Source organism: Polistes fuscatus, unplaced genomic scaffold, assembly GCF_010416935.1.
Source record: "Polistes fuscatus isolate 324 unplaced genomic scaffold, CU_Pfus_HIC Scaffold1, whole genome shotgun sequence".
Taxonomy (NCBI): Eukaryota; Metazoa; Arthropoda; class Insecta; order Hymenoptera; family Vespidae; genus Polistes; species Polistes fuscatus.
In genome coordinates, this window is record NW_025112997.1 from 11,300,690 (window position 1) to 11,325,400 (window position 24,711).

The 24,711-nt window shown below is 32.6% G+C and overlaps 1 protein-coding gene across 2 annotated transcripts in view; it reads left to right on the forward strand.

Moving 5' to 3' along the window:
- Positions 1-24,711, forward strand: part of LOC122514700 (protein O-mannosyl-transferase TMTC2-like) — a 248,262-nt gene that overhangs the window by 110,829 nt on the left and 112,722 nt on the right. For both annotated transcript variants that reach the window (XM_043631676.1, XM_043631685.1), the window contains exon 2: positions 24,313-24,553. In XM_043631676.1, the coding sequence (XP_043487611.1) occupies positions 24,313-24,553 (241 nt within the window). The remainder of the gene's footprint in view (positions 1-24,312; positions 24,554-24,711) is intronic.

Below are 24,711 nucleotides of genomic sequence, written 5' to 3' on the forward strand. Positions count from 1 at the left end.
AACACTTTTGGACTAAATGAAAGAAGGAATTTCTAAACGAACAAACGCTGCGTAAGAAATGGCACACGGAGGATACATTGGTAACTCTTTGGGAAGACAATTCTCCTCCCCTAAAATGGCCATTAGGTCAAGTGACGGAGTAACATACATGCGTCGACATTATAACACGAGGGGTAATAGTGAAAACCGCTAATAATTACTTAAAACGAAATGTCAAAAAAAACTACTTCCGTTACCACGATTTAGCAATATTTTTGTAAGCGAAAATGTATGTATTATAATTTTGATAGTGTGTAGTGAGTTTGTATTCTGAGTTGTGAATAGTGTCATTTTGAACGGGAGCCGTTCAAGGGAGGCGGTATGTTGCGTCGTTACGCAACAGTATTAAGAAAGCGTAACATAGGTTTCGATATTATTTAAATCACGAACAACGTATTCGAATACTCTTTCTTAAAGGCCATAAAACTTATCGAACAAAGCCCTATGTGAGGTATCGACGCGACGGATCTTTCTATCGCCAGATATCTAAAGCGGTGCTTGCTTACTAAGTAAACACACGGTGCCGCCGAGACGGACGATTTTCTTTATTCCTCATAGTTTTTTCTCGTGCTTTGTCTCCACATCCAAGCAGCTGGACACTTTGTTCGTATGCAGCTATGGACTATGAACCTTTTTTCTATTGGCTAATCAACGCAGGGAAAGGATGACGATCATTTTCTCCCTATAAAAACTCTTGCAACCGCTACGAGATCATATCATATCGAAATAACACAACCAGCAAGCATATTCAAGCAGAGCATCGAGAAGAAAAACGCATCGAGAAGAAGAACGCATCGACTTGGACGACGCTGCAGAATACCGAGAGATCATACAAGCATCACAACGACACATCACGAAGCCAACGGACATTGCAGCGTAGGAGCACGAGTCAACAACGAATTACAACGCAACAACTATCGAAAGCACATATTACATTCACAACGGCACTTTCACGATAAATAAAATAGCGTATTACCGATCAAGGCACCGGTACCTCACCATAAACGTTGCATGGGATTTTTCGCAAGGCGTATATATACGCTTCCACATGTCATCAATGCGCTAAAAAGATAATGGAAATTTTATTCTTTAAAAACAGACTTTGTTGAAAGTCTTTATAATTCTTTTTTCTGAAAATATTCTTATGCAAATAAAATATTTCTTTTCAAATACACCGATCTATATAACTTCTACAAAGAATCGATGAACTACATTATTTTCTGAAAGAAATCTACATATTAGGTTCCTATCAAAATTTTTGATCTATTTTATTTAAAAAAAAAAATATTCCAACAAATAAATTTTTCTTTCTCAATATAATTACGTGCTAACAAAGTTAAACAGTAGATACTTTAGGGAAAATTTAATATTTAAATGCCCTATATAAGCATCTCGAATTATAAGCTTGACTGGTTACTCAATGTACGTACTTATTTTCCGAGATAATTCTACATAAACAGAGCGCGTTTACGTCGATACATTAACCCACATAATTTTTTGGAAAAAACAGAGACCCACATATATATACTCTTCGAATTATACGCTTGACTGATTTGACAACGTAATCACACAATTTTTTCTTCTACTACTACTCATAGATGATATCGACATATTACAAATGTCAATATTTCGGAAAATATATTTCCTTTTGCAATGAACGAAATCATTGAAAAATGAAGAAAATTAAAAAAATTAAAAATGTCATCTCTAGATCTATTTACTTTGACGGTATCTTTAAAATATATTCAATTCACGACGAATCAAAAATAATTTATCTCGTCTTTATTGGTCCATGCAGCATCACACATTTCCATGGACAATTCAGCCTAGTCTCGCCAACAGAAACTCCACAACTAAACTTCCGCTTTCCCGGGATTAACTTTGGCAATTAACGAAACGACGAGAATTCCTTGAAGTTAGAACGAGTGTACGGAAATCATCGGTATTAAAGAACAATTCATTCGCATTGTTTTGTTTAATCTTCAAACGTAAAAACTTACAATTTAAACTTAACTCTGTTTTATAATTTAAATCAAAAGAAAACAAAGACGCATTCTGGAAACGATGTATTCCGTACGTAGTAAATTTCATTACAAACCAAATATTTTAAACTTTATCATCAAAACATCGAATTTTTTACCGACAAACAAATTTCTACAAAATTAAAATATCGATTCGCAAACAAGGAGAAGACGAGAAAGGACAGCGACAAACTGAACGCATCACTAGTGTCTAGAAGACAATGAGCAATGTACTTTGAGAACAAGGAGAAGTTGGAAATCGATATCCTGCCTTCTTCTCTTTCTGGCCAAAAGAGAAACAGAGCGAGAGAGAAAGAGAAATAGAGAGAGAGAGAGAGAAGTTACCACAAAACCTGCCGTCTGTCCGATCTTGGACACAACGGAGTCCGTTAATCCAGCTAATCCGTGGATAGGAAGACCGGCGAGGAGTAAAAGTGGCCATTGAGGGATGGAGAGGAGCAAAGACGGTGAAAAGGATAATAGCGAGAAAGAGAGAGAGGGAGGGAAAAGAAGAGAAAGATAGTCGATAGGTTAGGTACGTAAGAGACCAGGCGAGCATCCTTCAGAGAGTGTGGAAGAGAGAGAGAGAGAGAGAGAGAGAGAGAGAGAGAAAGAGAGGAAGGGAGAGAGAGAGAGAGAGAGGAACGGAGCATAGCTATTCAAACTATTCTAGTTGCGAGGAATTTGGTGCACCCAGCCACCCGGTATATACAGTTCCAGAAGGGTTCCTATAGCCGGCTATTCGTGCCATAGTTTCTCGACGTAACCGCGATCGAACGATCCGCCCACACTTTCCCGTTTCCTCCAACTCTCTATCTATCTGTCTCTATCTCTTTCTCTCATTCTCCAAGTCTCTTCTTTTCCAGCGGCACCACTAGCAGCAGCAATTGTGATCTACCTCCACCACCACCTCTTTTCCCTATCCCTCTACCCCTTCTATCCTATGAGCTGGCGCTCATTGTGGCTCGAACAATTTGTCTTCGCATCGATGAATGGGATTACGTACCCTCGAATCGCCATCACTGCGATTAAGGGTGAAGCTTGGTTCTACTGGGAAAGGGAAGGGGATTGAAGAGTCGACAATACGCGTCTCGTTCGTGGTTGTAGAAGTTGCTTGTAGATGTTATCGATGGTTTCAAGTAAGGATGCTTGCTTGGTAACATCACAATTTGTAATTGTACGGCTAGCAAAATTGTCGAGGACACCGAGATTTTTTTTCATTAGGTTTCTTTTATCGATTATTATATTTTATATATAATTCATTTCGTTGAATATAATCATTTAAGTTCGATATATCCTAGTATTTAAAGTTTGCTGTCGACACTCGACATTGTAGATTTTGTATTTTATCGTGTTTAATAAATTAATTTAATAAAGTCAATTGTAATATCATCACGTAAATATGGTTCGAGAAAGCATTTGACAACATGCATCATGTTCTGTAATTATCGTGCGAAATGTTTACGGAAAAATTTTTTTAATAATCTCCTCTATCATCGCTAAAAGTTTGTTAAATATTCAGAAAATTATATGCAAAATGTGAAACTTAATTCCTTTCTTTTCAGCTTTATCTTTTAAATGTATACGGTTGCAGAATTTAAATATATTAATGGTTAATGTAGGTTAATACGCAATGTTACATGTATACGTGTGTAACAATGTATTGTAGTTCGTTATTTAATTTTGTACAAAAATTATGATAATATAATTTTCATTATTCTTGGTTTTGAATATTTATTTTAATTTAAAATATAAACTATGCTTTAAAAGGGTTCATAAAGTTACAAAAATAGAATCAATTTAATTATTATTGTTTAATTTATAAATGATTGGTGTTTGATCACTTGAGAGTAAATCGATTTGCCGATAAAATGATAAAATCTGTCAAAATTCTTTGATTTTCAGAAACGTTCAAGAGATGTATCTTACATCTTCGAATTCCAATATTTATTTCCAATTTCCGACGATTTCTGGTAGCCAATAATACAGAAAACTGCTGGAATGTTTTCCTCGTATAACCATTGCGAAGTCGTACTCCTAGTGGAACAGAATAATCAAGGCAAGCGAAAACCGTCGCCCGATCGTTTACGGATATTAAAAGAGGATGATCGACGACAAGAAAATGGAAGAGTCGGTCCGTTATCGGGATCGATATATATATGAGATAAAAAGAAGAAAATCGAGAAGATATGAGAAAGGGAGATAGAGAAAGAGAAAAAGAGAGAGAGAAAAAGAGAGAGAGAAAAAGAGAGAGAAAAAGAGAGAATTTATCGAAGACAAATATCTCGCTTCGAAAATTCATAGACCATGAATCTTTATACCACTATATATATATAGTTAAAGAAATTATTTTTCTATTGGAATATATATATTTATATGCGAAAATATATATTATACGTAGATAGGTATATAAGATCTTATTTAACTTTCTTCATTTACGCGATAGCTTGAAAATATTAAACTATTTATTATAAGAAATATCATATTATAAATTTTATTTCACATTTATTTTTATACGAGTTCAATCTGAAAATTTTGTAGCCTAATACTACAAACGTAAATTATTGCATACTACATTTCTTCAAAGTATAAGTTAATTTGTTATTTTATTTATTAGAATATAACTTAAATTGTTCTTTTTGTTTTTTTCTTGTATGTTTCGTGTAAAAAGATAACAGAAAAGAATTATAAACATATGATAAATTATCATATGTATTATTTGACAATATTAACGTATATAAATTGTACAGAACAAATACTTCTTTTTTTAATCTTATTTAAAAATTCATCCTTTTTATTTTAGTTAATATTATCGCTTAATTGAAATAAACGAGTAAGATCAAACGTTATTTAAATAGTGTTTCCTATTTTTTTTTTTTTTAAATAAATTAGATCGAATTTACCGAATAAAATGTTATATATTTAATTAATCAATGAAATCAATTGAATAATATAGAATGTTAAAGAAAAATATATGAGACCATTTGTATTAGTTTTCTTGCTACCTCTTTTTTCCTCTCTTCTTTTTTTCTTTTTCTTCTTCCTTTTTTCTTCTCTCGTCTCCTCCCACCATTTCACTATGTAATTCTAGTCGAGATGGCGGTGGTACCCGTAACCCCCGCGGTCGAGCTGTATTTTATAGGCAAACTACGTAGTCTCATCGATATTGGCGACGCCGGCACGAGTCGTAAAAGATTCTCTTGCATGGAGCGCGAAATCCTCTCGTGATCGGAATAACGAGTTCCCCGCGGGACGTGGCAGCATCGAGTGTGCGTGAATGGGACCCGAAGGAGTACGACGAAAGGAGGATGAGGAAGGCTAGTGGGTGGATGGAAAAGTTCTCTTGCATTTGAAAGAAAAAGGCTCGTCTTCCGTTCCCAAGGCTGGTGATCACGAAGATCCAGTTTGATTTCTACTTCAAATCCATGAATTTTATTATAAAACGTGTGTGACGCATAGGCCCGATGTTGTTCATCTCTCGAATTCATCAAATTTCATATTTAATTTATTTCGTTTAACAATATTTCGATTAATTATTGTTATTATTTTTAATTATTTCGTAAGGATTTAAAAAAAATTAGAAATTGTTGAAAAATTTAACAATAATTTCAATATTATATTTATTTTTAAAATATCATTATCTTGTTATAAATTTAGAAATTATTTAAATCTTAATTATATTTTATATAGTTTAGACCTGTTCTTTATAAGTGAATTATAAATGAATATCCTATTAATTTGTATCAATTATTTTTAATATTCTTTTTAATTTGTATTTTTTTATAATTCAAATTCCTCTCTTTCCTCTAAGAGTTAGCTTAAGTGATCGGTTAAAAATCGTTCGCGGATTAAATAGAAAATTCTTCGTAAGTTTCCGTTCAGGAGTAATCGCAAAGTCGAATATTATGAGCGAAGTCGATTAAAATTATAATCCCTGATCGATATTTTTACGAGGAAGGGAAAAGGGCTACCTTTCAAGGTGTTAAAAAGTCAATGCGAATTCGCTGGAATAGCAGGGAAAGCTATAAACGAGCTGCCATCTTCGAAGGTGCCCTTTTACGCTGATCTTCGATCAAACGTCTTGAACGGGGGTGGATGAGAAGAGAAGGAAAAGGGAAGTCAAAAGGAAAAGGTCGGCTTAAAGCTAGATTGAAATTTTAATCGAGTCTTTCTCGAGTCGATTCCCTCGAATATACCATTGCCTAGATTATCCTACCTCTTTTCCATAAAAATTGTTACATCGATTCCACACGAGTGAATCGTACGACTTATTAGAAAAAATTAACATATCAGTCGTTAATTACTAAAGCACAATATTTTAGTCCCTTGATATATAATTTTTTATTGAACTACAATAGATATAGTACGTGGTGAGTCCAAAAGTTCCTAAACAATTATAAAAATCAGTTACGCTATTTGGAACTTTTTCCAATGAATTCTTTCATATTATATAACAACAAGATTAGGATCTTTAGCTTATCTTCTATTAGAAATGAAATAAGTATTAAAGTAGAAATAATAGAAAAATTAAATTATCATAAAGTTGTTCGTAATATTTCATAAAAAATTGTACAACTACGTATATTTAAATGCTCAATCGTATACGGGACACTGAAATTATAAGTACGTTTGTTCATCTACACATACGCGTGTTTTTTTTTCTTTTTTATCATGCATTAGAGCAACCAATATAATAATGGTGAGAGAGTATTCACGAAGTGGTCTCCAGATGAGTTGGACTACGGACGTTTTCCTTTGAGCGTAGATTTTCCAAGTGTGTTCTCTCGCTAGCCCTTATTACGGTTGACGCGCTTGTAAATCGAGTAGTTTCGAGCAGTAGTCACGGATGAGAATCCTTCAGAGTCCAAGCCGTAATAATTTTCGAGTGGTCCAAAAGTGCAGTCAGTTTTGTTTTGCTCGAACGATTCTTTATATGAAATCGTTTGAAATATCATACCACTCCATGCTTCCTTTTCCTTTTACAAACGTTTTTTACAAGAGAATCCTATTGGTAGGAAAATCGAAAAACGAAATGAAATATAAATTTGAAAAATAAGGAAACTGTCATACGGAATCATCCAAAGTGTTATCGAATCTATTACCATCTGAGTCTGAGCCAATCGAAGAGGATCGTTTCATCTAGTCGATAGAGAAATTCAATGGGAGCCAAAGACGACGTGTAACGGGAACGACCTCGCTAACGGCTTCAAATGGTCGCTCGTTGGAAAGGGAAATATGAGACAGAAAATGAGAAAGAAAAGGAAAGAGGCCGAAAGAAATGTTGGAAAAGAAAGAGAAAGAGGAAGAATGAAAGGGACGTTCGGATAGAGAAAGACAAAGAGAAAGAGAGAAAGAAAGAGAGAGAGAGGGAGAGAGATGTTGGAATCAAGAATCGTAGGTGGAGAGAAAGAATAGGAATGAGACAGAAAGAAAAAGAGGATACCTTTATTACTTGGAGGGGAACGAAAGAGAAAATAGAGAGACAGGTTGACTTCACCCGTGGCAAGCTGCCAGAGCTTCGCGAAAGAAAAGGGATGAAACCGTGAATATACCGGGGATGTATGGTACGCGGTTCAAGAAGAACACAGGGAGAGAGAAAGCTTGAGGGGGTTGGAAATGTCGAGGCATTGCCTCTGGACCATTTTCAAGCAAAATAAAATATTGCAAATGGTGGCAGCGAGAATACGGAAGAATAAGAGAGAGAGAGAGAGAGAGGAAAAGACAAAGACAGAACTCTTCTTTCTCTCAACGAACCCTCGGAAGTCGATCCTTTGACAAGTTGAAAAGGGACACGCATAGACTCGGAACATTCGTAACCGTGAATTTGATATTTCCCTTGAGGGATCCCACTCTACCCGAGAAATTTTCTTGTCTATTTCACTATCATTGTTTTACGAGATTTGCTTCTCTTTACCGATTATAGGTATTCGTAAAAAATTCTTCACAATATCATTAAAGTTTTATTTCTATTGGATATAATTTTAATCTACTATATATATATTATAGTATTTTATATATATTTAAAATCAATTGTATCCAACAAAGTTTATTTGAACAAGATTATTTTTACCAAAAGAGTTATTTTAAGTATATACATTCCTAAAAATATGCAAGCAAACGAAACTAACATAAATTTTTCTTCCAATTTTACGACAAGATATTGACAAACGGGTATGTAGTTACATATATATTTGTATGTATCATAGGAATAATGATCGATGTTGCAAAAAGAAAGAAAAAGAAAAAAAGAAAGAAAGAGAGAGAGAGAGAGAGAGAGAGAGTCTTAGTTTTCCACTACGGCTTGGAAACTAAATCGAGTGGAGTTGAGTCGACTTCGTGCTGTACGACGACGGAGGTTATTCACGAATGGAATTGGTATAGATTGAGCCTCAAGGTGGAGGCGAAGAGACTGTGATCGATGGATGGTAGCTGGCTTGACTTTTGGGGATCGACCGTTAGGAGATTGACCTCTGTCAGGGCTTTCTATTACGACGTTTCTGGATTCTGGAAAATAAGTGTTACGAAAAAGACTGAAAGAGAGAAAACGATAAAAAGAGAGAGAGAAAGAGGGTGAACATTTCTACCTTTTGCTGCTCTTTTTTCTGCCCTTCTCCTTTCACTTACATAAGTCTCGTAGATTCACACAAAGACACGCCCACGTTGGAACCAACACGACGCACATCTTGTGAAAGGGAGACGATGAAGGGCTCCTCGTACGCATGCCAATTTTAACGCCTTCTATGTGCTGTGTGTACCTTCGAGGGAGAATTTACCCTACGTCTCTCTTTTCCTCCTCACTCTCTTTCTCTCTTATGGTATTCAGAAGGCACGTTTCGCGAGAGCCGTAAAAAGGGCAAAAAGGGGGATATAGGAAAGAAGGGTGATGTTGATATTAGATCCTCGTGCCATAATAAGATTTTCCAACTTTGATAAGTTCATGAAAGCTTTTCTCTGCGTTTCACAAGTAATTGAGGTATGTTGGCCAGCTGGTAGCGGTGGTCACGAAACGTTACGCTTTATATTAATCGTTACGTTTAATCAAAGTTGAGTTCTATGCTCGGATGCTCTCTTTTTATTTCAAACTTTCTCATATCCGGTTTATACTGCTTGTTATACTTGTCGATTGGCTCGCTTGTTTATAACCACTTCTCCCCTTTACATCTCGTGTTAATCGTTCTAGCGTTGCTCTTTTTTTATCGTGCTCAAAAGAGTTATTAATCAATTTAAATTGTTTTTATTCGTCCGTGTAAGCTTCCATTAATCTCTCTCTCTCTCTTTCTCTCTCTCTCTCTCTCTTCTCTCTCTCTCTCTCTCTCTCTCTCTCTCTCTCTCTCTCTTTCTCTCTTTCTCTCTCTCTTTCTCTTTCTCTCTCTCTTCTTGTGTACAATATATATAATATTTTCTTCCATTTTTAACGTTACGCTTGAATTGCTGGTACGGAGGAAATATTGTATTAATATTATTTGTAATTATAATTATAATAATGACTCGTATTGTTGACACGAACACTGTTCATTTTAAAATCGTTCAAATGAGTCTAAAGAATTTAATACTAACAATTATCTGCATATGTACGTGAATAATGATGATTGGTAAATAGTATAGGTATAAATCGACATAATAGTTGTTTTCTTACTTGATTGCAATATGAAAATGAGTACAAAGAGGATAGTTTTACAAATCAGTTACTGTCCTGGAAGTTTCATGGACTCCAAACTTGACACATCGTTTTAGCCAAGTTGCCTCGTAATATGTTTCTATTGATGTACTTACATTAAATATAATATGTAATAATACTATCTACGTATTCGTGCCATTTTCAATTCTTATAAGCTATTCTTTACTCGATTGCGCACTAATTGTTTATATATTCTTATGTTAGGTAGAGTATCCTTTTTGGTATATACAAATATTTATCAACTTAACTTTAACTTTATACTTATCAACCTAACCAGCTTGTCTTTTCATCGAAATTGAGTAAATTTTATTATTTCGAACTGGAAAGTCCACGTTTCTTCTTTTCTTTTCTTCTTATCGTGCTAGATGAAGCAAACAAAATGGTTCTGGGAAAATCTTGTTTGTCTACCGAGAATGTACACTTTACTCGCATGGATAAACCTGCCAAGGTCAAGCGAAGGATGGCTTGAACGATTATATGCGATGACAACAAGAATAAAAAACGGTAGGGGAGAGAAGGAACGAGAGGTAACATAAATAAAGAGAGAGAGTAAGAGGAATGAGAAGGGCTGAGGAGGGGATAGAGAAAATAAAGAAGATAGTTGGTGGATGCAAGAGAGAACGAATAGTACGACAAAACGATCGTTCGATATAATACTTTGGATACATTTACGAGCAGAGTTCTCTTAGCTAATTAGTCTTACACTCGCTCAATAACCGTTTTACGACCTTCGGCGAAAGGAAAGTTCGATATTTAAACTCGTGAAATTGGCCACTCGGTAACACGATTATATCGCATGGTCGATACACGTGTGACTCCAATAAAAATAGTCGTTCTCTTCGTGATAGCAGAAAGAGAGAGAGAGAATAAGAGTAGGAGAGAATACTATATAAAAGTAGAGGGCTTCCGTAAATAATGGAATGCAATTTTAATCCCGAGGATAATAGGATCCACTCGGAATAGGTTTATCGAGTCGAATTTAAAGAAAAATAATGTATGGAAGTTATAAGGTACTCTATATGTGTATCTTCAATTTAACATCAAACGTTAAAAATCTGCATAAAACCGAGACAGCGAGATTTTGGCAGATCGAATTTTTTATTTTCATTGAAATTCTATTTTTTCAGCTCATTTTGTTATTTGAGCCATTTAGAAATTGAGCTGATAAAAAACCACCACTATTTACGATTTTTTCGATTTTAATACCAAAACTTATGATCGTTATTTGATTTAATATATAATACGCATTTTATAAATTGTATCATAAAAGTTACGTTTTTAATAAAATACATCGTTTGAAATTTATTTGGACATATTGAGATTAAAATTGTTTATTGTCAATATAAATAGATTGTATAAATGTAGGACATTTTGAACGTTTTATTTCATAATCCATCGAAAATTATAGTATGGTGTATCAAATATATTTTTATATAAAATTTTGTGTTGTTTTAATGTATAAATATATCTTTTGAAGTATTAACATGCATTTATGAAACATCCTGTATAAATTTATTCATTTTTTGTCATTAAATCTAGTCAATTCTGCTTTTAATTCGTTTAAATAAATGTTTATAATAAATAAATTTATATAATTATGTTTGAGATAAAATCATGTACAATTTTATGGAACAAAAAATCTCATAGTTTGTTTATATCGTTGTTTGATAAAATTCGATTCGAAACATATTTCCCAACGAGATGAGTCGGACAATCTTGAAAGCTCCGAGGACTTTCGACCGACCGTTTCCTTATTCGTCTAACGCGTTCTTCGAAAAGTTTCGCTTTCGAAATTGCGAATGGAGCTAAAAGGAGGAGAATAAGAAAAAGAAAAGGAAGAAGAAAAAGAAGAAGGCAGGAGCTTTTTACTTCTTAGATGACGTAGATCTCTTACTAGTCGCGTTCGGTTTCTGTAAAGAAAATGGTTGAGTATTATTCTCGGGTGGGAGGGGGGATGAAATGAGTTTTCCGGGTGATTTAGCTAGGTATTTATTTGTGCTACTTGCTTCTTGCTTCGAAAAACATCTTCAGAAAATCTCAGAAATATAATCTAGCAAACGCTGACCTTTTAAACTCATTCTATTCGTGTCATTTTTTTAAACTTCTTTCGTTCCTTCGAATTAATATGATCGAGGAAGATAAACATTAATTTTTATGTATAATAATAATTAATAATATATATTTTAATATAATAAAATAAATAAAGAAACAATAAAATTCATTGAAATATATTATAATTATAAAAGATATTTCTTAAATGTTCAATGGCTAATTAATGTGTCACTTTTTAATTTCCAACATACTTAAAGGAAAATGGTAGTAATTGGAATAGACACTATTTTAATAACTAGTAACAACAATATATTCAAGATGACCGTCGAAATTACAATGCAATAAACTAGTAAAACTTGCTACTTGGATACTGTTACGTTTATTTTATGTTACACTTAAGACTTTTCACAATACACTGTTTTTTTAAAGTTTTCCATAATACACTGTTCTCGATATCTATTGCTGGCCTTTTCTTTGGCGATCCTTTACACGTCACACCTCAAACATTCATAACTCAACTAAGAACGAGATATGCTCTCAATAAACCCGGCAAGGCTTCTATCATTTTTCTAAATTATAAATACGCAACAATGGAGAGACAAATTCTCTTGAGCCTTGCTAGCTTCAAAGGGTTTATTTATATTTATGAACTGTAGTTCATGCATTATCAGCATATAAAAAAGATATCGTGTAAATTAAAATCTTTTAAAAAAAAAACAGCAAACAATGAGGAGCAAGGCATGTTTTTTTTTTATCACGAATACGTTTATTTACTGTTAGTATATATTTATTTATGAATGAAAAAAAAAATATAGAGAGAGAAGTATAGAACGCCTTTAAATCATTTCATAAAATATGCTGCTTCGAATATATGATCGCGAACACTTTTCTTTCCTTTCTTTTCTTCTTTCTTCTCCCTCTTTTCTATCTTCGTTTTCCTTTTTTACACCTTCTCCCTTTTTTCTTTCACTTTTTCTACTAAATTTTTTTTTCCTCTTATTTTCTTTTTCCATTTCTCTTGACGCTTCGGTTCACTCGAGGAGGCACACTATCTCTTTCCTTGGCACGTCCCTTCGTCATTTGTAGAGGGAGGATTTGCGGAGGTTCGAAGATATAACTAAGGGGGATGGTTTTGGATGGTAAAGAAGAGGGTGGTGGTTGCCCGTGTAAATTGCCACACGCCGCATCATCCCCACGAGATCTCACGTGAGGTAACTTCTCGGCCAAAGAAACCATCTTATATAATGTTTTGTTCATTGGTGTGAATTTCTATTTATCAGAAGAACAAATAGCAAAATAGAGAATGAGAAGAAATTAAGATATCAGAGATACCAAACATTATTCCCTTTAAAGATTGAAGAAAAACTCGTAAAATCCTCGATTTATGTAATATAAGATAGAAAAAAGTGATTTTTATCGTAAACCTTTAAATATATTAGGTAAATAACTATTATAAATATTTTGAAAATTATACGAATTTGAGCATGGTACGTCTTTTGTTAGATAAATTTTCCTCTAGCTTTTATAGTCTCGAAAATATTTAAAGTAGTTATTATACTATTCTATAAATACGTAAAGATAATAAATACGTAATTGCTTCAAGAATTCAGTAATGTTATATTTGACTCAGAAATTGTATACAATTAACGATAAGACAAAATCTCATCTCAGAAAAAATGAGATTAATTTTATACATTTTATTACTTAGATCATTATTAATTCTTTTTATTACGCATTTTGTTAATATATGTATATAGGGTGAATTTTCTACATTATATACTTCAGTTAAATAGTTGAAACCCTAGGTTTTACCTGAAATAACTAGGCGTTTTTGGGAAAGCATATAAAAAGAATTTTATTTTACACTAATGTAAAACTAATAGTTTTAGGAAATATTGAGGTTATATATGGATTCGCAAGAGGGGAGTAGTCAAAATATGGATACTTTTAAAGTCGATAGAACAGCACGACTAATAGAAAATCTATTTTCAAATGATAGAAAGAGATTAAAACAGATATAGAAGCACTCATTGTTCGGGTTTATTTTATTTCCGTTTTCATAGTTTTTGAAGGAAATGTAATTTAATCCCTTAAATCAATAGAGAAACTCTATTTTGTGAGATTTGATAACTTTCACTTGGAAGGCTTTAAAATAAAGAAACACACATTTTCTGTCTCTGGATTTATAACGGAACAATATTGACAGGTATTGAAACGAAATCCAAGAATATTTTTCTAACGTTTAAAATCAAATTTCAATCTCATACCTTAATAACTCGTCTTTTATAAATTCATATATTACTTACAATTAGTCGAAGTATGTAATTCTGCCTTATTTCATATTTTTATAAGTCAGTATTGTTATTTCAATGTCTAACTGCTTATTTCACGAATTAACGAATTTCACGTTGAAGAGGAGAGATGCAGTCAGAGGCGTGAGAAAAGGAGAATTTTGAATAATTTTTTTTTTATAATAATTAAGTTTGTTTTATAAAATTGATTAAACAGAGTTTTTATATTATGTTTCAACTCGACTTCTACAAAATTTCAAAAAAAATATTAATTATTTATAAAAATATCGCCATCTTTGTTAGACCTCGTTTCGCAAGTAGTGCTTCGCAGTGACCATCAGAATATCTTACTGGATCATCCAAAAAAAAAAAACAAAAAAAAAATATAAATTATTAGTTTAATAATAAATCTTGTCCTTCATCGAAGCTTTGTTATTTTTTTGAAAATTACAAAAGTGGCGGCTTTTGGCATTTTTTATTTTCTATTTTCGACAATAAAATCATGAGTTTTTTGTTAAAAAAAATTTGAAAATTATCGAAATTTTCCACATAATCAAAAATCCTTCGATGAAGGACTAGTTTTTAGTGTTATTAATAAGTAGTAAAAATCCATCGAAATCATCAAAATCCATCGAGTGGTTATTGAATTATAGTTATCACCGACTTGACAAGCATAGTTTCGAGAAAAACGCATTTAAAGTTTTTTTATTTGGAAATGGTATTATATTTTCGTAAAATTTTGAGCTCGATGGATGAAGCTAAACTTTTTTTATGTATTTTAATCCGCTGAATCCGAATATCAAAATTTTTTTGCCGAAAAGTCGAGCATTCAATTTTTTATAGCCAATTATTTAAACAAGATATCCGAGCATCTTCCCCTTAAACAGTAGCATTAATATATAATATATACGCTTAAAATATATATATGTATATTGCGGTCAATGTATTACTGCGGGCATTGTATACATACTTTTTAATGTACACAAATTTAAATTTCCATTGTTTTTTTCACTTACAAAAGATGAAAATTACTTTACACCCCCCCCTGTGTTCTAAACACACTAAAGTGAAGCACATTTTATAGATCTACATTTTATAGTTTGTTAAGAGCATTGTTTATTTGTTAAATTTTCATGGTTTTTTTTACTTACACCAACTTAAAAACACTTACTTCCGTCCCCCATGTTCTAAACACAACAAACTAAATCACACTTCATATATTGACCAAAATCTTCTAGGCATTCTATAAATTGACCGGACAATCTATGAAAAACTTGCTCAAAATATACATTGGCCATTCATAATAGTCATTCTATAAAATGCCCCGGGAAATTTATACAATGCCCGGAATTATAGACTGATCGTAACATATACATTTGATATACAACTAGAATGTGACGTTTATTTTCATTTCATCCGAAAACGATCAAGCGACAAAACGAGTTACGTCTTGTAAGCTATCGTACATTTATTCATCTATACAAGAGAAATCCTTCCTCTTGGCATCAAGACGATCGTGACATTACACGTTACGAGAAACGCACGAGATCGCCGATCGGCAAACGTTCGTTCGATCTCGTACGGTCTAATATTTGACAGCACGTGCTTCGAATATCCAAGGATTCTCAAACAAACTCGCCTTCGAATCGATGTATTTCGAAGCTATCTACAAGAACCTCGGAGAGAGACGAAAAGAGAAAGGAAGGGAAAAGCAATCCTCGTTTTCTTTGTAATAGAAGAAAGAAAAGGACTGAGGTGAGTAAAAAAAACTTTAAGAAAACAACAGAAAAAGAGAACATCTTTTGATCGCAACTTGTCACACAATGAAGTTATCTATTTCCCTCTCTTTCTTCTCTCTTTTTATTTACTTTTTTTAACCTTTCTTTTTTAATCTCTATTTGCCTTATAAAACATACTTCGCATTTTTTCCTAGTCAAACAACAAAATTGATTAAAGAAAAATGATAAACAGAAAGAAACATTAAGAGAACGTCATTTTGCTGTTGACTCGCTACACTTGTAGTTGTAGTAAAATAACACATTATCTATATAACGATAAATTCATTTCAATTCATTTCCCTTTTCTATTTTTCTTTCTTTGTGCTAGTCTCTTTGTATTATATTATCAATAGGTATACTCAAAGCAAGCAAACAATAGCAGATGGAAATTAATCGATGATTAATTTCCATATTTTTCTTGAAGAAAAAGAGAGAGAGAGAGAGTAATGTATTAACACGTAATTTATTAATTAATTTCTGCTCGCTCAGAAATATGTGGGTGGATGATCAATATTTCTAATTCGAGTGGTCGCGCTAAGCGTTTTCCAATTCGACGCTTCCATCTATTACAGAATCGAATGTTGTTATAACACCAAACCACCACCAGGTCTATTTATCGTGGTTCTACTGCTATCCGAACAGAAAAGAAACAAGAAAGGAGGAGACTTAAAGTTGTAAACGAGTAGAATTAAATTTGCTTATCTGTTAAAAGAGGAAAGCATATACAAATGTTTGTGAGAGAAACAGAGATAAATAGAGATAGAGTAAGAGAGAAAATTCAAAGGGATTGATTAAGTATCGAGTAACGTGTATACGAAAAAGAAAGGATATAGGAGGAAATCCTTTGCAGCTTTAATACCAAACCTTACCAACGTTTTTATCGAGAAAGAAAAAGAGATATATAAAAAGAGAAAAGGAAGAACATAATACTTGAGGCACAGGCAGCTAGCTTCATTAACGTCACCCTTCGTAAATTGTTTCCGCTCGAAGCCGTGAAAATATTCCCTTCCTTTATCAAAAAGGTTCGTCCCTGTTTCTTATCGCTGTCAAAAGTACGAGATCGTGGTTGGATGACCGCACGTTAACGATCCCTTTTTTCTTTTTACGACACGACTCTATGTCCTCTCTTTTTTTTTCCGTCCTGTATATCTTCTTCGAAGAAATAGAGACTTTTTTTGGATATTTGATTCGAACTTAAAGTCATACATGGATTTATATATAAAGGGTTTTTAATAATTAAATCAAACGTATATATATTTCTCTCAGATGGAGAGATATGAATAAATTGTTACCAACTAGAAATATATGAGTTTGAGGATATATCATGTGAACTAAAGTGCATTAAAATTTCAACATTTATCCCGCTCAAAATAATCTTTTTAACTCAAGGTTATCTGAAAGGTTTTTTTATATATGGCGGGATTAGCTAATCATTTCACGAATTAATGGTTTCCACAATGTAACAGCAACATACATATGCGTACCCATACTAACGATAATCGATCAGAGACGTTTCTCTCTAAACGACTTTAAGACATCCACTGTTCATATAGCATAGAATAAAATATATTTATTGAATGTTCCAAAATGTTTACGTGTTTCGTCAACATTAAAGACGATTCTTTATTGTTCTTAAAAATAACTTAATCTCTTCCTACTTTTCCTCCTCCAAACTAAACTTTTTCTTGGGTTGAGTTTTCGTATCATTGCGTTCTTACTCTCTCTCTCTCTCTCTCTCTCTCTCTCTCTCTCTCTCTCTCTCTCTCTCTCTCTCTCTCTCTCTCTCTCTCTCTCTCTCTCTCTCTCTCTCTCTCTAGACTCAACTTGAACTTCATTAACGTCGACCTCGTCGAGCAGTACCACCCTGGACGGTTTCTCTCTCGGAAACAGTCCCTTTTGCCTTGGCTTCTTGCTACATGTGGAGACCCCTGGTGATATTAATCGTTCGTTTTTACTACCTTTAGAACCGAGACTTCCTTCCTTCCTTCCTTCCTTCCTTTTGTAATTATAAAATTTTATTAGAGAATATAATATCGTCGACAAACTAGATGTTTAAAAAGATTGCATGAATTTGAAAATCGAAAGTTCATTAAAAGGTGTTCTTTATTATCTCTAAAACAACGGAGTTAAGAGTACAAGATGATTTTTTTTGTCTTACTCCCAAAACATAAGGCGATGATGAGAGCTTTACGATCCTGTAACTGCTTCTTTCCTAAGTATCATGTTATGAAGTAACGTCAATCGTTATATATATTATAATAACGTATATACACCACAGTTAAGACCATTTTTATTACCTCAGAATGCTCGTCTCGGTATTTTACTCCCAAGAAGAATATAAAAAAAGAGAAGCATCTGTTAACAGAACATAGCAAGCGAAAACCAAGCTCTACATTTAAAAAAAGGAAAAAAATTTTGTAGACCTTTAAAATATGAGCTATTATGTATAACAGAAGTATATCATTAAAAGAAATCACGATCATAATAACGTACAGTCGATTGCCTGCAGTTTAAAAGTAATTTTCATTTATATTCATTCAAAGTGGTAATCTATACATTGTATGTATTTTAAGATCAATCTTTGAATTATAATTTACGTTTTCAAAACAAGTTGTTGTCTTCGCGTTATTATTTCTTTATTTAGCTGTTTCGATATAAGCTGTTTCGAGATATTAAAAGTAGTAATAGTTATAAAAAATCATATATTTTATTATTATACATGTAATGTATAATTTAGTTGTATGTATACTTATACGTGCTATATTCTGTATTACATGTAACATAAAACATATATGTATTACTATTATAAATAAAAGAATAATATTATAAGTAATTTTTTTTCTTAGTGTAAATAGCTAATCATTTGAAAAAAAAATATCATTCTCAGAACAATAGTTGTCATCGCTCACGTATGGGAAAACGTAGTACTCTTCTGGGACTAATATATTCTTGGATAGATACAATTTTGTTCTTTAGACTCTTCTAGTCACTTTTCCTTCTAAAAGTGTAAGGATTGTTAATAAAAAAGAAGCAAGTCGGTATTGCGGTTAAAAGGGATGAAGATTGGAATACGAAGGAAAAGTCTGCAATCTCGCTATTCCGTAATTTTCTCTCAAATTTTTAGTACCTGAAGTCATAAATTCTTCATAGCACGACGAAGTAGCAAATTATTCTGACGAAGCAATTCCATCTCTTTCGTGAAATACACACGAATGGCCAGAAAAATATAAAGATACAAACAGACGGATAGAAAATGTAACAAGCAAACGTAATGAAGATAAGCGAGAAATTTAACATATGATATGGCTATTTTAAAACATGCATTACCTATGTAGACATAAACATACAAATTCATGCATAAACACATACAGATGTCTACATACTAGGTGTACGACACAATTTCTTCACCTTAAATATTTTCCTTATATTTGATTGTATATTTTTTAACGAAATTTCAAAGTCATCAATATTGTTTTATTTAATTTTACGATACTTTTTCCATGTACTGATTTCTTATGATATTCTAAAAAATAAAAGGATTGGATTAGAATATCGAAAGGTAATTAGTTTTTAAGAAATATTTGATGATTTACGCTACTGTAATAAACTAAATGTACATGCAAGTACATTATTGTAGTTAACATAATATTTCTCTTTGAAAATCAGGTAATTCTTATCTGAAGAATATATTTTTTTAGGAATGTCGTGTTTCCAAGATACAAATTTTTAATGTTTTATTTTTAACGCCCGGTATATGTATCGTACGTATATACGTTCGTAAAAACAATAATAAAATTCTCACAAATCTAGCGGAATTTAAATGCAGATGTCAGACGTTGTCGTCGTCGTTGAGTCGAGTCTAGTTGGGACTAATTGTAAGGAAAAAAGGAACAGATTATAAATCCTCGTCGTTGATGAAAATTGAAAGGCAGCTGCTGTATGTTTGTAGAAAAATAACTTCTAAACGAGGTGAACGCTAATAGCTACTCTTTCTCTCTTTTTTTTCTTTTTCGCTAGGCAACGCCGAGGATTTAGAATACTGCAATCGCTATGAATAGAGATTAATTGTCCTCGTTTTTCCGGCTCTCCAGATTTTTCGTTACTTTCTCATCGTTCTTTCTACAATCCTCCAAATTTTATATAATATATACACATACGATACATATTTTGAACATTTATTATATTATAAGTTGTTTTCAAAACTAAATTTACATTTTATTATATACCGAAAATTTTAAGATGCATATTCTCTGAAACTGTTGACTTAAATTTTAAAAAAAGTACCACTATAAAGGGGAATAAAAGAGCTTTCAAATGGTATACTACTTGACCCCAATTGACATATAAGATTTCTAAAGGAATAGCCATAAGTTGGTTTTTCTTGAAAACAAAATTAACCCTTCTTGAAAAAATCACTGGATTTTATAATAATTCAGGGGAACACATTTCACTGGCCTAACCTGTATATGTATGTATGTATATAAATAAATTATTTTCAAAAACAAATTTGCATTTTAATATATCTGAAATTTCAAAATATATTTTCTCGAAAACTATAGATTCATATTAAATAAAAAATAGCACTACTGTAAATAGAATTAAAAGATTTTTCAAATGACATGCCACTTCATCCCTATTGCTATTGAAGATTTTATTCGTCCTTTTTAGAAGATTACCTCAAAATATATATAAGTGAATTTATGACAAGGACCTATTCCCTCGAAAAGAGAATTATCTTATTTCATTGTTAGTGTTTTTTTAGTAAAGTTATAAAGCTAATAATAATTTATGTAAAATCTTTCGGTTGAAAGACACTGTATATATAGGTACCTATAACTTGGATATATAGAATGAACGATAGTGTATACTTATCTTTAGTGCTAAGGCTGACCGACTTGGTAACTCGTTCACTTGGAAATAATTCGAAGAAAGTACAGAGAACGTAAAGGAACGACAGGGATCAGAAGGGCAAAGGAGGCTTGGTGGTGCAAAGAAATATCTTATACACCGTGGCGTTAGGCACGATTTTCGAGTCCATCTGTCACCATCCACGCGTTATACGAGCCATGAGACGACCTACTTTGACATAGTTACAGAATAAAAAGAGAAAACCTGAAGGAAAAGATTTATCCGTGTGAACGCGAACGAGCTATACGTTTTCATTTTCAACGTTCATTTCTTTATGAAATTCGACGTTTCATTCATTGCGAGGAATAATAGACAAATGGAAAATGAATACGCTCAGGGAGGAAGTTAATTGAATATGGAAGTTTCGATTAGATCGAATCAATCTAAATGAAATATTATTAAGAGATCATTTCTTTTAATGTTTTAAAAAACTTTATATATTCAGGTTAAATCTATTTCTTGTATATATAAGTACTTATAATCTTAACCGATTATTTTTAATAAAAATAATCTATTACATACACGCATATGTTTTCGTTATTTCCACATTATTATAGGGTAGATCGATATAAACACAAAATAAATGATAAATTCAACTTTTCTAAATTGTTAACATACAATTAATCCACGTTTGTATTTACTTTCGTGTAGTCAAAAGATACTTAAAATCCTATTAGAATAAAACTTGATCTATTATAATAATTGTTTGTACAAATTCTGTTTATCGAAAATATAATATTATTTATTTTGTAAAATTGAAGGAATAAGTATTGTATATTGCTACCAAAACAACTTTCACTCCCTTTCTTTTTTCTTCTTATCATCTTTTAGTTTAACAAAAGCTCGACGATACACGACGTTACAAAGTTTGTGTATCCAAGATGGTATTATCGATCGATATAGAGAGAGAGTGCTCTGGGTAACCCGACACAGAATTATTAGCGCAAAGTTTACGTATCCATGACTCGATTACAACGATGACGGCTCAGGTGTGTTGCCCGCGGTATCAGAATTTGAAGACGCACCGAGTTTCGACTCGTGCTATGTCTATGAATATTGATCGACTCGAACTACTATGTTTGTGAATCGATCCGATTCTAACGCCCAAATCTTACTCTTTCGCCTGAAGGCGAGAGTTCGTCTATTTGAACGTCAAACTTTTCCATCCTTTCACCTCGATTACGTTCCCTCTCTATCTCTTTATCTCTTTTTCTCTCTGATGCTAGCTCTGGTTCAAGGATTTCTTTTCTTCGACGCTTTGAAAACAAACAAACAAAAAAAAAGAAAACCAGAACAAGCCCGATAAAATTGATTTCTAAATCGGTGTATCATTAAAATAACGTATAATATTATTGCAGGTTACGAGAAAAAATGTTAGAAATAAAGTGATAGAAAAAGTATTTTTTTTGTTTTCTCCTTTTTTTTATAACCGATCAATCATATAAATGAATTTTCAAGAATTGATCAAGTTTATACGTGGCATGACTGTCATTAGACCATTGATGATGTTTATGTAAGTAAAAAATTAACAAGATGTAGAATCCTAACAATAAGTCAAAATATGAAAAACTAAAGAGGGAAAGTCAAAGTTTTAAAAGGATTGTAATACAAATTGCATCACATTGTTATTTCCATATTTATATTATATTGTGGAATAAAATAATATTATACTCTTTTATTTTTTTTCACAATCATATTCTTCTACCCTGTATAAGAAAATAAAAATAAGAACAATAAAGACGGAAGAAAACTTAGGATTTCGTATCTGAACGACAAAATGGTATAAACGTGGAATATTTCATTACAGAGCGTAATAAAACCAATGAAAGGAGCTAGGAGGTAACAAAAGAGGTCTTTCCGAACTCGCCGTCTTCGTTTAGCTCATTATTCTGTTACTCAAGCCTCTTCCTCTCTTCACCGTTCTTCGCAAGTTCTCATTCTTCGGACTGGAAATTTTCCGAGCCTTTAAGACAAGTGCAAGAGAGAGAAAGAAAGAAAGAGGAGAGGGGTATAGTAATAAAAAGAGAGAAACAAAGAAAGGAAAAAAAACTAAGAAAAGAGAAAATTCAAGCAATAAATTTTCAATAATCGCCTTAGTTCTATTTTCTACTGAAAGAACAAATTTGCACGATCGTTTAGAAGGGAAAGAAATGATATTGGACGTATAACAGTGGGGGGATGAAAAGGGGTAAAACGCGGTAGCACTTACATTTCCTAAAGAGAAAAGACAGAGCAAGTCATTCGAGACGAAAGAAACACTTAAATGATTCTCGTCTAAATCGTTATCGTTGTAGCAACTCGTTCTTCCGATATCCTCCAGCTGTTCCATATTTCCCAGACCTCCCTTCACTCCTCTCTACGTCTCTCTTTGTCATGGATCTCAGCCCTTTCACCTACATAGACTATAGCCCAAAGACCGGCAGGAATGTTCTCGACAGTCCCTTAGATGATATAGTACTGAACAGGACAATCGAACTTAATGCTAAGAACGCCATAATTAAAATAACTATTTTCCTATCTTGGCCATTTTTATGAAACAGAGAATATGTGATTAATTCCACGATTGATCCTATTTTAAAAACATATAAATACTATGTTTCCATTCATGATAGCGATCTATTTCGAAAGAAAAGTTTGAAATAATAATTCATAGTACTCAACAGTAATAGTAGTCATTCGTATTCACTATTGGATTTTTAAAATTAATTACTATGAGTTGAATAATGCAGATAACTAGATAACAATGTGAAGTAAGAAAATTTCCATTCGACTATTAATAATCGTTTGAATAATATTCGTGTCTATTATAAATATGATAGAACTATAAAATTTTCTTTTTTTGTTTTATTGATAATATATTTGTTATTTCGGTTTATTGATAATACTTTGATCGATTATTGATTGTTGAATTTAAAAACGAATATTAAAAGGAAGTCTTGAGTTTCCCACGGCTGAAGCTGGGATTAACAAACCGACAATTTCAAAAATAAAAAATGCGATTAAAAAATTACAGAATTACAAAGCACTGGGTATTGACCTGATTCCGATGAAATTAAATGGGCAGGTGGGGGAAATAGATAAATAAAAGAAATTTAGAAATTAATTAACTGAATTTGGAATTAAAAAGAACCAGAATAATTAAACCATAAAAATATTGTTAATATAACTGAAGTTCCCAAGAGAAAACAACAAATTTGCATGATAATCAGCGTATTTTAACACTCGATATACTGACGATTAGGGCAACATAAAGAAGCAAAGGTCAATGTAAAATTTTTAATAGTTGAAAACAAGTTTTTAATATATTTGTTCAAATAAACCACAGCGTTGTGACGCATCGTATGAAGAAGATTATTCATATAATTAATAAATAATTCATATCGTGTATTATTCAGTTGGTAGACAAAAGAAATTTTTGCAAACGTGAAATAATACATTTAAACATATAGTAATAATAATGGACTAATGTATAAAAAGTAACAATATTTGTTATATATTGATCAAGAACAATAATTAAATAATTTTTTTCATTTTTTTTATTACAGGAGGGCAATCCTGACGAATCCAGATTTGCTATCAAGCACGCCATGGTATCGACTATTGGAGAATGATTTTTGGGGAACACCTTTAAAAGATAGTGGTTCTCATGGCAGTTACCGACCACTTTGTGTCGCGACCTTCCGTTTAAATCATCTCCTTGGAAATCTTGATCCTTGGGGTTATCATTTAGTAAACGTCGTTCTACACGCAGCCTGCACGATTCTTGTCGTCAGGGTCGCCAGAAAGGTAAGTTTTCCATCGTATGATTTCACTCTTAAACGAAGAACCTTGGCATTACTGCCTGTTCATGCAACATTTAAGTTGGCAAAATCGAAATAATAAAGACACCTGTAGCGCATATCTCTCGCGTTATCAAACATGCTACGACGGCCCTAACAAATAAA